Source organism: Anarrhichthys ocellatus, unplaced genomic scaffold, assembly GCF_004355925.1.
Source record: "Anarrhichthys ocellatus isolate YVR2014 unplaced genomic scaffold, GSC_Weel_1.0 scaffold18, whole genome shotgun sequence".
In the NCBI taxonomy this organism is placed as follows: domain Eukaryota; kingdom Metazoa; phylum Chordata; class Actinopteri; order Perciformes; family Anarhichadidae; genus Anarrhichthys; species Anarrhichthys ocellatus.
The window spans coordinates 1,731,068-1,744,454 of record NW_022280048.1 but is presented as its reverse complement, the minus strand read 5'-3'; the positions used below and the strand labels follow the sequence as shown (position 1 = coordinate 1,744,454).

General features: G+C 40.6%; 1 protein-coding gene across 1 annotated transcript in view; it reads right to left on the bottom strand.

Moving 5' to 3' along the window:
• Nucleotides 1-1,531: 1,531 nt before the first annotated feature.
• Nucleotides 1,532-13,387, bottom strand: part of LOC116388901 (sodium/potassium/calcium exchanger 3) — a 21,528-nt gene continuing 9,672 nt past the window's right edge. Inside the window, exons 3-17 of the mRNA XM_031857220.1 lie at nucleotides 9,998-10,074; nucleotides 9,809-9,883; nucleotides 9,588-9,672; nucleotides 9,072-9,175; nucleotides 8,915-8,989; nucleotides 8,783-8,808; nucleotides 7,350-7,403; nucleotides 7,115-7,257; nucleotides 6,829-6,995; nucleotides 6,508-6,745; nucleotides 6,162-6,328; nucleotides 5,284-5,398; nucleotides 5,046-5,158; nucleotides 4,814-4,879; nucleotides 1,532-4,241 (exon numbers count right to left, since the gene is read on the bottom strand). Of these exons, the coding sequence (XP_031713080.1) occupies nucleotides 4,131-4,241; nucleotides 4,814-4,879; nucleotides 5,046-5,158; nucleotides 5,284-5,398; nucleotides 6,162-6,328; nucleotides 6,508-6,745; nucleotides 6,829-6,995; nucleotides 7,115-7,257; nucleotides 7,350-7,403; nucleotides 8,783-8,808; nucleotides 8,915-8,989; nucleotides 9,072-9,175; nucleotides 9,588-9,672; nucleotides 9,809-9,883; nucleotides 9,998-10,074 (1,616 nt within the window). The 3' untranslated portion in view covers nucleotides 1,532-4,130. The remainder of the gene's footprint in view (nucleotides 4,242-4,813; nucleotides 4,880-5,045; nucleotides 5,159-5,283; nucleotides 5,399-6,161; nucleotides 6,329-6,507; nucleotides 6,746-6,828; nucleotides 6,996-7,114; nucleotides 7,258-7,349; nucleotides 7,404-8,782; nucleotides 8,809-8,914; nucleotides 8,990-9,071; nucleotides 9,176-9,587; nucleotides 9,673-9,808; nucleotides 9,884-9,997; nucleotides 10,075-13,387) is intronic.

The window sequence follows — 13,387 nt, the reverse complement described above, 5'->3', positions numbered from 1 at the left end:
TGTCGAAAAGAGTCATAGTATAGCATGTCGAAAAGAGTCATAGTATAGCATGTCGAAAAGAGTCATAGTATAGCATGTCGAAAAAAGTCATGGTATAGCATGTCGAAAAGAGTCATAAAAAAGTCACAGTATGTCGAAAAGTCAGTATAGTATGTAGAAAAAAGTCAGTATAGAATGTCAAAAAAAGTCATAGTATAGTATGTCGAAAAAAGTCATAGTATAGCATGTCGAAAAGAGTCATAGTATGTCGAAAAGTCATAGTATAGCATGTCGAAAAGTCATAGTATAGCATGTCGAAAAAGTCATAATATAGTATAGTATGTCGAAAAGAGTCATAGTATAGCATGTCGAAAAAGTCATAGTATAGCATGTCGAAAGAAATCATAAGTCATCAAAAAGTCACAGTATAGCATGTCGAAAAAAGTCACAGTATAGCATGTCGAAAAAAGTCACAGGATAGCATGTCGAAAAAAGTCACAGGATAGCATGTCGAAAAAAGTCACAGGATAGCATGTCGAAAAGAGACACAGTATAGCATGTCGAAAAGAGTCACAGTATAGCATGTCGAAAAGAGTCACAGTATAGCATGTCGAAGAGTCATAGTATAGCATGTCGAAGAGTCATAGTATAGCATGTCGAAGAGTCATAGTATAGCATGTCGAAGAGTCATAGTATAGCATGTCGAAAAGAGTCATAGTATAGCATGTCGAAGAGTCATAGTATAGCATGTCGAAAAGAGTCAGTATAGCATGTCGAAAAAAGTCATAAAAAAGTCACTATGTCGAAAAGTCACAGTATAGTATGTAGAAAAAAGTCATAGTATAGCATTTTTTATGATTTTATTGCTTACTATACTATGACCTTTTTCAAGAAATGTTTATGGCATACTATACCATCCTGAACTATGAATTTCTACTACACAATGACTTTTTCTTATGACTTCATGGCAAACTATACTATGACTAATACATTCTTATGAATAATATAAACTACGTCTTGAAGACATTATAGTAAGTAGTGTATTACATCATAAGTATTGAAAGTAAATATATAGACCGTGGATGATTCAAATGTAACGCATGCATTTCATTTCCCGTTTAGTGGTCACACCAAATGTTTCTGAGAGCCGGCGCTTTGACAAACTATACCTTGCATTGGGTTAGTTACTCCATTAATTCTGTTAATACTTGATTCCCACCCTGTCTATTGGAATGATGTAGCATTGATACAGTGGTCCAAGGAATTATCCCAAACTATGACTGTTTAGCTGCGCTATATTACATTTACTATTCATTGATTGCAAGTTAGTGTGTTGCTGGTGTGGTGTAACTGGTTAGGATTTATGTGGCTATAAGTTCTTGAATTGTATAAAAAGTGTCTTAAAAAAGGTCATGTATTAAATGCAACTTCAGGATTCGATTAGATGCCTGTCATAGACTAAATGTCCTTTTTCTAATCATTCGGCATTGAGGCAGCTCCATCCATTCATTATCACTGCAACCTACAGAACATATCAGGTGAAAGAGACCAATTGTTATTGCACGTTATTTATTGGTCTCAAGATACAACAGTCTTCTATGATCCAATACGACCTCTAAGCAATACATTTCAACTCTAAAAGAGCCACTAGCTCCTAACATCAGAGCAGGATAAAGATAACATTCTTTGAATGCGTTGTGAAACCACAACAAGTTCTGGAGTTCAACCGTCTGCTTGGTGCTGTTGTGCCTCTCAGTAGCAATCACTAGCATATTGAGATTATTAGTAGATCTGAATACATGAGTTAACAGAAGAGACTACCGACAGCGGAGTGAAAGCACAAATTAGCATCACAAGCTGCTGTAAATCATTTCCTGGAAAAACACAATTAGTTAATGATGGTTGTGGATGCTTAACAAGGATGAAGGTAGTGAGGGCATGCAGAGACAGTCTCTACATCAGAATGGCATTCTCTCACAAATGCAAAACAGTGCTAAATTAAGAGCGGGAAGAAAAAAATGTTTTCCATCATTGTCAGCCTTTCTAATGAGCAAATCCTCACATACGAGGAGCTGCAAATTACACATTTGCATGATCAAAGATTCAAACAATTAACTGATTGACAGATTAGTTATTGATTTATTTTCTACTGATCAACTAAACAACTAATAGTTTCAGCCTTTTTTTCTGGACAAGCAGTATAGGCATGGAAAAAAAGTTACCCACAAGTGTCAAAGTGTAGCTTTTATGTTTAGGATACAGGCATTTATCAGATAATTATCACATTTCTTTAGGCTGAAACATTTTAACATCCGTCGCAGTAAAACCCCATTAAGATGCATCTAGTACAAAACCTTTTGGCACGACATTTGAGCAGATCTGATCAAATATGTTTAAATGAAACTATACTTTTGAACCGTAACTGAAAGATGGAAAAATTATGTAAACCTAAATTATGACAGATTATGTGGGGACAATTTAGAGGGACAAGGGATGAATACTTACTGTCATTTAAACTAAGTGCTATTTCTTCTATTCTAGCCATTCTTTCAAAAAATTCAAAAAAATATTTTGTTGTTCTTTTAAACTCAATTTAAACCTGTAAACGGAGCTTAATTTTCTGTCTTCCCTTGCATGAATTAAGGTCGTCAATGAATCAATACTGAAATAAGAGATTTTAGTGCTTTAAAGATTTTAAGACAACTGCAATTGAATTCATAGCAAGTGCTAGTCTGATAGAACAGCCTTCATATTCCACTAAACAAACTGACAACATATGCATTCATCCCGTTACAATAATTCACAAGTAGGCTTACATATGTATTTTCTTTTAAAAATATCAAAAACGTCACAAAACTAGTCTCTGTCGGACATTTATTATTGTAAAACTATGTTAATTATTCAACATTTACAAACAGTAAAAAGTGTTGTCAGGTAGACAATGACAATAATATTAATAATAATAATAATAATACAGCCATTTGGAAAAAAGACAAAAACAAATTGCCCAGTTCCTTTTGGTGGAACATTTATTCTTGAATTCATCTAATTATCTGAATGTGTCCAAATTGTTGTGCTTTCTGAATGATCTTATAAAAAGGAGAGTGGAGCAGCATGTACATAGAATATACAGCATTATTGCGATGCCACACACAAACGGATCCAGTATGTGCATGTGCGAGTATATAATGTGATGCTTCTGTCCTGATCCGAGTAAAAATGTTCCACCAAAGTTAAATAATCTCATAAAATGTACAATACAAACATCGATTGTCGTACCTAAACGTGACATATTACAACTAACCTGCAATCAAAGTCATCAAAGATTGCGACACTCATCGCCGTACATTATATATTATTCTAGAAATACTGTAACACTAAATTAATCTCTTTACGTACATTAAGCTGTACCAATACTTGCTTATAAGTAGTTAGGCAAAATATTGTCACAATAATGTGCATTTTCTAAAAGTCTACAGACACATACATGTCCTTTATTGTAATAGTAAAGTACCTCACCATCTGTTCAGAGGGTCTTTGCTGTAATTCAGTGCCGCCTGCTACATTTGAATGCATGTAAATATCTCCACACTTATGGTACAGGTTGTACATTCAAAACATACAAGGGCGTTCAAATCTAATTCCAACAGACAATTTTTATCTGCTAAGTTTTTTTTTTTTTTAAATCTTGAACAATAGATCCAAGCATGACATGGCAGATTAAAGAAACAGGAAATAGTGATGACGCATTCATTTAAAAAACTATTACCAATTATTCGTGATATTTTTTTAGTTTTTATGTTGGGGTCACTTCCTGTTTCATATTGTTATTAAAGGCCCACAAGCCTACTACTTCCATCTGCCATGTCATTAAATATTTTGGTAAGTCACCAAATTTGATACTTCAAAGACGCTGCACTGTACAAAAAGAAAGAAAAATTGTGCTATTGATAAAAGACATTAGTGTGTGTTTGTGTAGTTGCATGTGTACAGTACTGCCCTAGTGAGTCCTACAGAGGTGCACAGAAACTCTCACAAGGAACACAACAATGCTGTCGCTCTTTTTTTTGGCTTCAGGAAAGAGGACGTGTGGTAGAAAGGTAGGTACTCATCATGTTGTCCTACAGGGTTGTCTTTTGACCCTTAAGGCCTCACATCTGCCCGAAGAGGATGGAGCAGAGCAGGAAGATGGTATAGAGAAACAACAGACCCAGACCCAGCCGGCGATCCAGCCTCCAGTGGTTCAGATGAACACACATCACCTGAAAGCAGAGAGACAGTGGTGAGGAAGACACAAAAAGATTCACCTGGAATACAACGTTTTTTAAAGTTTTTGCTCTGTAGAATGGGCAGTATGAGACACCAGGATATTTATTATAAAAAGGTAGGTAGAGTGGACATGTAGTAGAGGCAGACTGATACTGGATTTATCAGGCCGATGTCAATATTTGAGGGTAAATAAATCCAGTAACTATGTATCAAACTATCCCTTAAACCTGCATTCATTACATTTTTGATCACTTGCTTGTGCACAAAGCTGTAAACAGCTCACCATGTACAGAAAAAAACTCTGTGGCAAAAATTTAAGATTAATTAATTGATTTATTAATATAATTTTAGGCCTCAAATATAAGAAATCATTTTAGAAAACCGTTTCTGTTTTTGCATTTTTCACACTGAACTAGTGACCTGGGAGACATGCAGGTCAATCGTAAGTCTTCAGGGTTTAATTCAGGCAAATTCTCTTTTTTTACATGTTGAGTTATTTCATCAGACACTCTGCTCTGCACAGTAACACTCCACGGTGTCTTGAACTGAATTAAAGTGTCCTCACCGTCAGAAACACGGATGCCAGCAGCAGGACGACAGAATACACAAGTCCTTTATTATTTATGGAGACCTATAGTGGAAGAAAAGCAAGTGTCACAATTTTATGACCATTTAACAGAAGTAAGAGCCCAAAGTCTTGGTTTTTGATAGCCCTCTCAAACACATGCAGACATCAGTGAATCACAGACAGAAAGAAAAACAGATTGGTATTGTACTGAGATAAAGTGTATGCATACTGATGATCCGTGCTCCACCACAAGGGTACGCAAAGCCCAGGGGAAACCCAAACCCAGCAGGATGTCAAAGATATTGCTGCCTATGGAGTTAGACACCGCCATGTCCCCCATGCCTGAAAAGAGACGGGAAAAGCGACAGAGAAATGCTGAATTTAAGCACTTGCACCACAAAGACAGAATAGTACTTGGAGTTGGAGATTCAGAATAACGACATCTACGAGGCTTTTTGTTTTTTTACCTTGTCGAGCTACAATCAGACTTGCCATGCAGTCTGGCACACTGGTCCCTGCTGCCAGGAAGGTTATACCCATGATGTAGTCTGGGATGTCGAGTGTGAAACTAATAATCGTGACCTGAAAGAAACATTAGGACACACCAGGGTCAAGTATACACAGAGGGAGCATTTTAAGGTAGTACAAAAGTCAATTTGCATCTATGCAAACAATGTAAAGAGTTCAAAGCACGCTGTTAACTACAGCTGTATTGTTGTATTAGACCAACAGTAGGGCTGCACTGAATACCGTTATATATTGGCTGTGGAGCTTTGGTAGTAACAAAGTAAGTCAACAATGAATATTCAAAGCTTCGGCCGGCGACTCAACTGCAGTGCGCGGGACTGCCATGACCGTAGGGCTCATGTCAACGCAGCACAATTCCTCTGTCGCACACTCAGAGGCTTCCTCCTTTTCTTTTTCTCAAACAAAATGTGTCATGAGTCCACGAATCCTGTTTTCATGTATTGTGTGAATGGTGAACGTGTAATGCAGCCTCCAGAGGCCTCCGCTCTGGCCTTTCAGCCCGGGCCCCTCATTGATTGCGCTCCGACGTACAAAACAGCGGCTCTGGCCTGGCTCGTCTCCATGCTAAAAGTGCTCTTTCGGTTAAATTAAAGGCATTGACTTTTAAGGATTCCTTTATTCTAATTGTGTTTTATGCATGTTTTTTATCACAAGGGGTTAATAAAAAACAAATACCTACACAGTGAACAAAGATCCTAATAGTCGAATATTTGGGTCCAGCCTTAACCAACAGCCACTTGAAGCATCTATGATAATTCTTTTGTCATTTTTGCTTTGTTTTTTGTTGTTGTTTCAGAATAAAAGATCACGGTCTTACCATCCACACCATGAGGTAGGAGAAGATAGCGATCCACAGGGTCGAGGCCGCAAAGGTGACCATGAACCAGCGGTGCCAGCGTGGCAGAATACAATTAGGCACAGTGCAGTAGAGCACGAGGCCCAGAGGCCACTTGATCACCCACCTCACCCGCGCACAGCAGCTACCTGTGAGGAGCAGGAAGTCAGTCAGGAGGGCACATGGTAGTCAAGACATCAAGAAGGTCAAGGACCTTAGTCAACCAGGGATTAGCTTCAACATCAAAAAGAAATCAATCAACAAAAAATCATCGACAGTCTTACTTGCACTTCACGCCTGTTAACAGTTAGTGCTGGATCTTCCTCACCTGGTATGCGCACAGGGCTGAAAATCCCATCGTCGTCCCCCTCCTCTTCCTCTGTCGGGCCCACCTCGACTCCAGGCTTGTCTCCTGGCTCTGCGTCTCCTATCTCAGGTCTACTGCCTCCGTTCTCCAGACTGCAGGAGCCCGTCCTCTTCAGGCTGTTATTGGTCGATGCCCCTCGTGACCCCGGGCCGGCCTCGCCATCCCGCTGATTCTTCGAGCTCTGGATCAGCCTCTGTCTCTACGAGAGGAGAAAAGAAAGTTTGTTTTTGTTTTAGAGCTCGGACAAAAATGTGTTATGTGCGTTATATGTGCATCAAATACCTCACTGATGAGCATGCGTCCTGCCATGGAGAGCCTGGTGCGGGGAGAGAAGTGGGGGGTAATCATGATACGCAGGCCAGCGTCAGAGAAGGACAGCTTGTGGGGGTTGAGGATGAGAAGCTCATCCACCATGATGACCGGAGGCGCCTCCTGACCATTGGCTTGGCCTGTGAAAAAGTTGTCGTCGATCAAACACATGACAAATAACTTTCCGTTTATATACGACACTGCGAGAGAACAGACCCACAGAAGGGAAGAAGAGAAGACCATTCAAACATCTTCTGACCTTTGTTAAGAAGCACCAGGGAGGTGTTGCAAGCAGAGCCCTCCTCTCCCATCTTGTTGTCCGTGTGATTCTCTGATCCGAGGCAGCACGGCCCGGAGCTCCTGAGCTGACGGGTCACAAACGCCAGAAGCTGGGAGTTGAACCTGCAACCAAACAAAGGGATATCGTTTGCTTACATTCATATATACCATAAATACGGAGAGATGACGACTGTTTAGTCTTTTGGTAAACTTACTTCATGATTATAATGTAGATGCCATACATAGTCATGAGGAGCAGCGACTCCCACCTGCACAGCAAATATTTGTGTTAGTCTGGTGTTTGCACTGTAAGCGATCTTCAAATATAACAAATATAGTAAGTTAACCTTTAATCATACTGTAACAGCAAGGGGTGTTGATCAATAAAAATGTTAAATATAATTCATTTTAAAATATTTTATCTTTAAATTACAGAGCATGGCATTTGTTATATACATTATAAAAGAAACATAGATAAATGAATTGTTAAAATAATGAAATACTTAATTGCCAGTTCTGTAAGTCAAATCTAATCAAGCCACAGCTACACAGTCACGATGAAGCAGATTAGTTGAGCTTTTGAATGCTAAACGATGAAAAATAACCACCTTTTTTTCAAAACTATCACTTTGATTGTTGCTCACTTGCTCAAGAGCAATACATGTTATAGAGAAACACTTCACAACACAACTGTGTACTCCTGAAAATGCATCAACACACTTGCTGCTTAGCTCCAGCTGGTCCACTAAGCCTGGATAGGAACTAGATGACTACTGCTGCAAATGTGCAGAGACTCATATCTCAGATATTAGGAGCATGCAGTGATTTGCTAAAAAGAGCTCGGATACAAACCTTACAAAGTACATATTCAGAAGGACAGTGGTGAGGTGAAATACGCCGGGACAGCTTGGCCCGCTGCGATTCAATTAACAGCCTGCCATATATCACTGATGAATCCACACCTTCAACCCACATTAAATCCATGAATAAATCTGCTCTTTCATTAAAACCACTGACACATACAACAGTAGAGGGACAGGTTGACTGATGGGAAAACATTCAGTACAGAGTGGAGGCTTCTAGCACAACTTCACCTGCTTCCAAGGTGCACTGAAAAGGGAAAAGCTCTGTAGTATATAGAACAACTTCACTATTTAGATCAGGTTAAATATTCAGGACAGGAAGCTAAGAATGCATCAACAGCACCAAGTGAGCCTGTTAAGAAGGAAAAGCTCCACAAAAGAAATGAATCAGCTAAGCTCCAAATCACTGATCATGTGTGTGAGGACAGTTACCTCACACAAATGAAACAAATGAAAAGTCATTACATTTTTGAACACATCGCTTGTTCAGCCGCCCCTGAAATGAGCCGACTCGAAATACGTATTCAGATGTTATTGTCGAGTACGAATCAAGAACCAAATCGATTTAACATGTTCCACAACCACTGATTGTTGAACTCGTTGACACCCTAATCTTCATGATTGTAATAACAGTCATTTGAGGGGGAGGTTGTTGACACCAATTAGAGCGAGTGAGGGGACCAAGATTCATTTGCAGATCTGTGTCGGTGTGAATACAGATGCCTGCTGCAGAAATGTGATAATATGACAAGTACACAAACAGAACTCAAGGTGCGTGGACTCACCAGACAACTGTGGCATCATAGATAACCTAAAGAGGGGAAAATGTATTCTTCAAAACACAATGTGGAGGTGTAGAAGATTTAAACACAATAACTGATTATCTTGACTCAAAAGCACCAACCAGCAAACCTCACCATGATGAGAGCTAGTACAGAGAGGATGTAGTAGGAGGAATCTCGAAAAAGCGACCACCACGTCAAGACCACCGTCTGTGGAGGAAAGTTATAAATGTCAGTGTTCCTTCATTCAGGAGCAACTGCGTGCAAGATGTTGTGCACGTTTTTTTCCTACCTGGCCTGCAAAGATCCCACACAGGCCAATGATCACCAGGATGTTGAAGACGGCAGAGCCAACAATTGTGCCGACTCCAACGTCTCCTTTGGTGATGAAAACACCTGAGGGTGGGTGACACAGAGAGACAGATGGGAGGAGAGGAAGTCAAACCTGTGCATTCGGTATGTGCCTTTGTTTAGAATTCAGATTAGATAAAATCCCCTCAGTCTGTCGTCTCCTATCTCATCTCCCTGTTTTCTTTTTCTTTTTGATTACACACAGAAACACACGCCATCCAGCTCTGTATTTAGAGTTCACTAGTCACTAATCTCTAAGAAAATACCTAGAAATAACGAAAATCCCTTTTAAGGTTGTAAATTAGACTCTGCTGACATCTCCTGGATGATTCTGGCACTGCAGAGGCAGTGAAGACTTCCAATGTGTTCAAATGTTCATACATGTTCAACTATTTTTGGCAGCTTTTGTCAAAACTGCCACAACTGGTACTTGCTCGTGATTGGCTGAGCTACTAACCAATGAGAGAGGTAAAAAGCTCCGGCGCAGAGCTGCCTGCCGCCATGAATGTCGCCCCAGCCACATCTTCACTGAGCTGCAAGTTCTGAAAGACAAAAACAAAACAAAAAGCTCATAATAATAACAATAATAATAATAATAATAACAATAATAATAATCAAATATGAATCTACTAGACTAAGAAAATGATGTCTGATGGCAGGGTGGTGCCATTTTCTCACCTCGGATATTTTCTCAAGGGAAGGGACAAAGTAGTCGTCACAGACGATGGCCAGAGCGTAGAACATGTAGATGGCCTGGGCAGCACAGTTGAGCACAGATAAGAGAGTGGAGGTACACATGCATTTTAATAAAATAAATGAGTTATGTCTCTAATACATGTTGGCTTCTAGATCGTGTGACATACTCACACAGAGTGCATGCAGACAAACAGCCCCGTCCTTCCTCTGCTCCTTGGTAAAGATGTCCTCTGGAAACTCGTGGATGGCTGCGGAGGGATAGACAGTTATTTTTCTAAGTTGATTTATTTTTCCACTCAAAAACAGCCTGCAAGCTGCAAACGAAATGATTTGTACTTGACAATGAGGAATACAAAATGTTACATTTAGAGAACAAATGACATACAGTAATGTACTTATTGTTCTCTGCCTTATGGAATATTTCTACCAAATGAAATGATTTGACTAACTTCCTTCTGATTTACAACTACAAAGCTTCATTTTTATTCTATTACCATATTTAATTATATCCATTCATCCCGTGTGTCTTCATGCTAGACACCATTTCTTTCAGACGTGGTACAACCCACAAGAACATCATGTAGACACAGTGTTCTTCTTGCGCTGAAGAGTGAGACAGGAAGTGAAACTGGCAGCTGCTTCCTGTCCTTCCTCGAGTTTAAAATAAATAAAAAATAGAAAGTGTCAATGACGGCCTAGCTTCCCTCTATTCCCTTGACATTTCAACAGAAAGCCTCGAGAGTGTGGTGCAGCTCCAATTCACACCTCGAGCCGAGCTGGTTGAATAAAAACTGCTGGGGAGCATGGAGCTATTAATAGCTCCTCTGCTGTGTGAGACGACGGTGGGTCGGCAAGCACACAATAAGCACAGTGCAGCCGTCATGATGCATGGAAGCTGAACAACAGACAGCATGGATTAAGAGAGGGTCCCTTGTGATCGGGGATATGAGATTTGATCCTTGAGCCCCAGTGTCGGAGAGTGAGAGGAGGAGGCCGCATGGTCCCGAGGAGGGGGGACAGTCATTTGGCTATGTTCAGTTCGAAAATGTAAATGTTTGTGCAGTAATGTTTACACATTTATGTCTGTGCCAGAGTGCAGCACCGCCTGCCTGGATGCTTGTTGTGCCATGAAATGCTTCTTGTGCATCATTTTCAAGGACCAGAGTTGAAGTGAGTTTTTCCTGACGGTTGGTAGCGTCTTTGTTTTCGTCTCTCTTCGAGGACAAAGCCTATTTTCTCCGTGCCAGCCGTTATTGCAGGACAGGGCTCGTCCGCTAAATCACCGAGGTTTAGCATGCAAACTTTGTCATCCTATCGCATGAAAGAGGCATCCAGAATAGCGACGCTGCACTGTATGCGTCTTCTCAAGCGGCCTGTCATGCTGATCAGCTGTTGGACATCTGTGCTCTCTTCTTCTTTGCTCTCAGCCCCGGAAGCCTTCCAGTCTCCTTTCTGCCCCCAAAACATAAACTCTCAGGTTATTCTGTCGGTAGAAACCGAGGGCTGCAGCATGTACCTCAGACGGATGCTTTGATGAGTTGCTCTGGTGAAGGCAGTTGCTATGGCGACACTCTCCCTGGGGGCAGCTTTTCCTTTTTTTTTTTTTTTTGGGATGGGTGGCAGTACGAAGCCAAAAGCAAGGCAATTGCCTGAACAGTGAGAAAGGGGGAGGTGAATATGCATTTCCCATGGTTAGGGTTTATGAAAAATGAAAAGAAAAAGAAAGAGAAGTGACAGCAGATCTTGCCTGTAATGTCTAAAAATAATTATTTTTCCTTACAAACCCTCAGGAGAGGTCTGAGAGAGTGAGGGAGGGGGAAGAATAGCTTTGAGATACACAGCATGTCTCAGCTTACTGGTCTGCTGAAGGCTAATGGACAGGAATGTCTCTCGCCGAAAACTCTTACGCCGTGATTTCACAACGCAACACCAAAAAATTGAATCACAGCGGTTCAAGAAGATTGCACATCTGCAACTTCCCAAATCTGGGATTTAAGCCAGATGTGCCATCAGCTTGATGAAGTCAGTAGTTTTGTAATCGGAGGTCGCGCTGCATTGATGTGCCGTTACTCTGACAACACGAGTGTCTCTGTACTCGGACCTCTAACATCACGTCTCTCTGTGCTCGGTGTCTTTATAATGCCAGAATCATAAAAACGCTCCCACAACTCTTTCACCTCTGATCCAGCTCCGTCTGTCACAGCCTTCACAGCAGCTCACATATCTTTGTTTCCTTCCTGCACAAGCTGAAGTGCTCTGAAATCTGATCATCCACAAGTGTAAATAGCTGCATACATTTCTTCAACCTACGCACATCTATTGCAGATGAACTGCAGCTATGAAACACGAAGGACATCACAGACGGAGTGAAGCTTTAATAAAGCGGTTGCGTCATTGATCTGTGTTACCAATCAATGAAAGCTGTTTCATTTATAATGTGTCTATCTGTAAGCGTGTACAGATAAGTTCAAACTCCATTCATCTAAAACAGATCACTTCATTTAACATAATACTGGAAAGTGCATGAAATGTAAATATAAAAAAGGCATCGTGATGCATACAGAGCGATGAACATCATTGATCTTTGTCAAAAAGATCAATGAATGAAACATAATTATTGTGCATCATGAACGTACTAGTCACTCTGTTGTGATATCTGAGACTTAATGGTGGCTTTACTTATTGTATCCTTGTTAACTAGCATGCATGGTAGATTTATGCTGTAAAGCAACAAAAAGACAGCGATGAATTATAACAGAAAATAACTCTGTGATGGAAAAAAGGACGCTAAACAACTATTTGAAATATTAACTCCACGGCATTATAAAAGCCAGGAGGCACATGTTAAAATGAGACACTGTTTGTCAAGAAGCAAAGCGTAGGCTTACCCCTAATGCATCTGCTATTAGCCTAACAAACCGAGTGTCTGACTCTGCTATATAAAAGTTTATTAGCTTTTAGTTGACTCCACTACAGCATTTATAGCAATCATAAAACACTGTTGCCTATTTCAAAGTGAAGGAAGGCATAAAGTGAAACCATCCTGGTTTATTTTGGTGTCCTTTTGATCACACAATGACAGATAATAATTTTAGTCTCAAGTCTCAGTAGCGAATATGGCGTTATTAGTTCAATCGAAAAGTTTTGAACAGTTCTCTATCTCTAAAAAAGAAGTGAAATCTGTACTGTTACTGTTATGAGTGCTTCACAGAGTACAGATCCTTTCTTATCTGTGTATTGTATCCGAGGTCGAGATCAATAGAGCCAGTGCTGCAGATCATTTCTTCAAGTTTAAGGTCGAGGCCGAGCAAATACTTCAGAAGGCACAAGAAGTGAAACCTCCCCTCAGTGCGAGCAGAGCGGATGTGAGGAGCGGAGCTCTCTCTGAGTCGACCTGCTGCAGGGGAGCTGAATGAAGAGGCAGAGTAATGTTATCGATCCGGGAGTCTGCAGGGGTCCTGGAGTCAAGCTCCGGTATCGACGTATCATGCATCAACCAAACCAACCCCCCCCCCCCCCCCCCCCCCCCCCCCCCACACCCCTCTGCTCGCACTGAGGGGA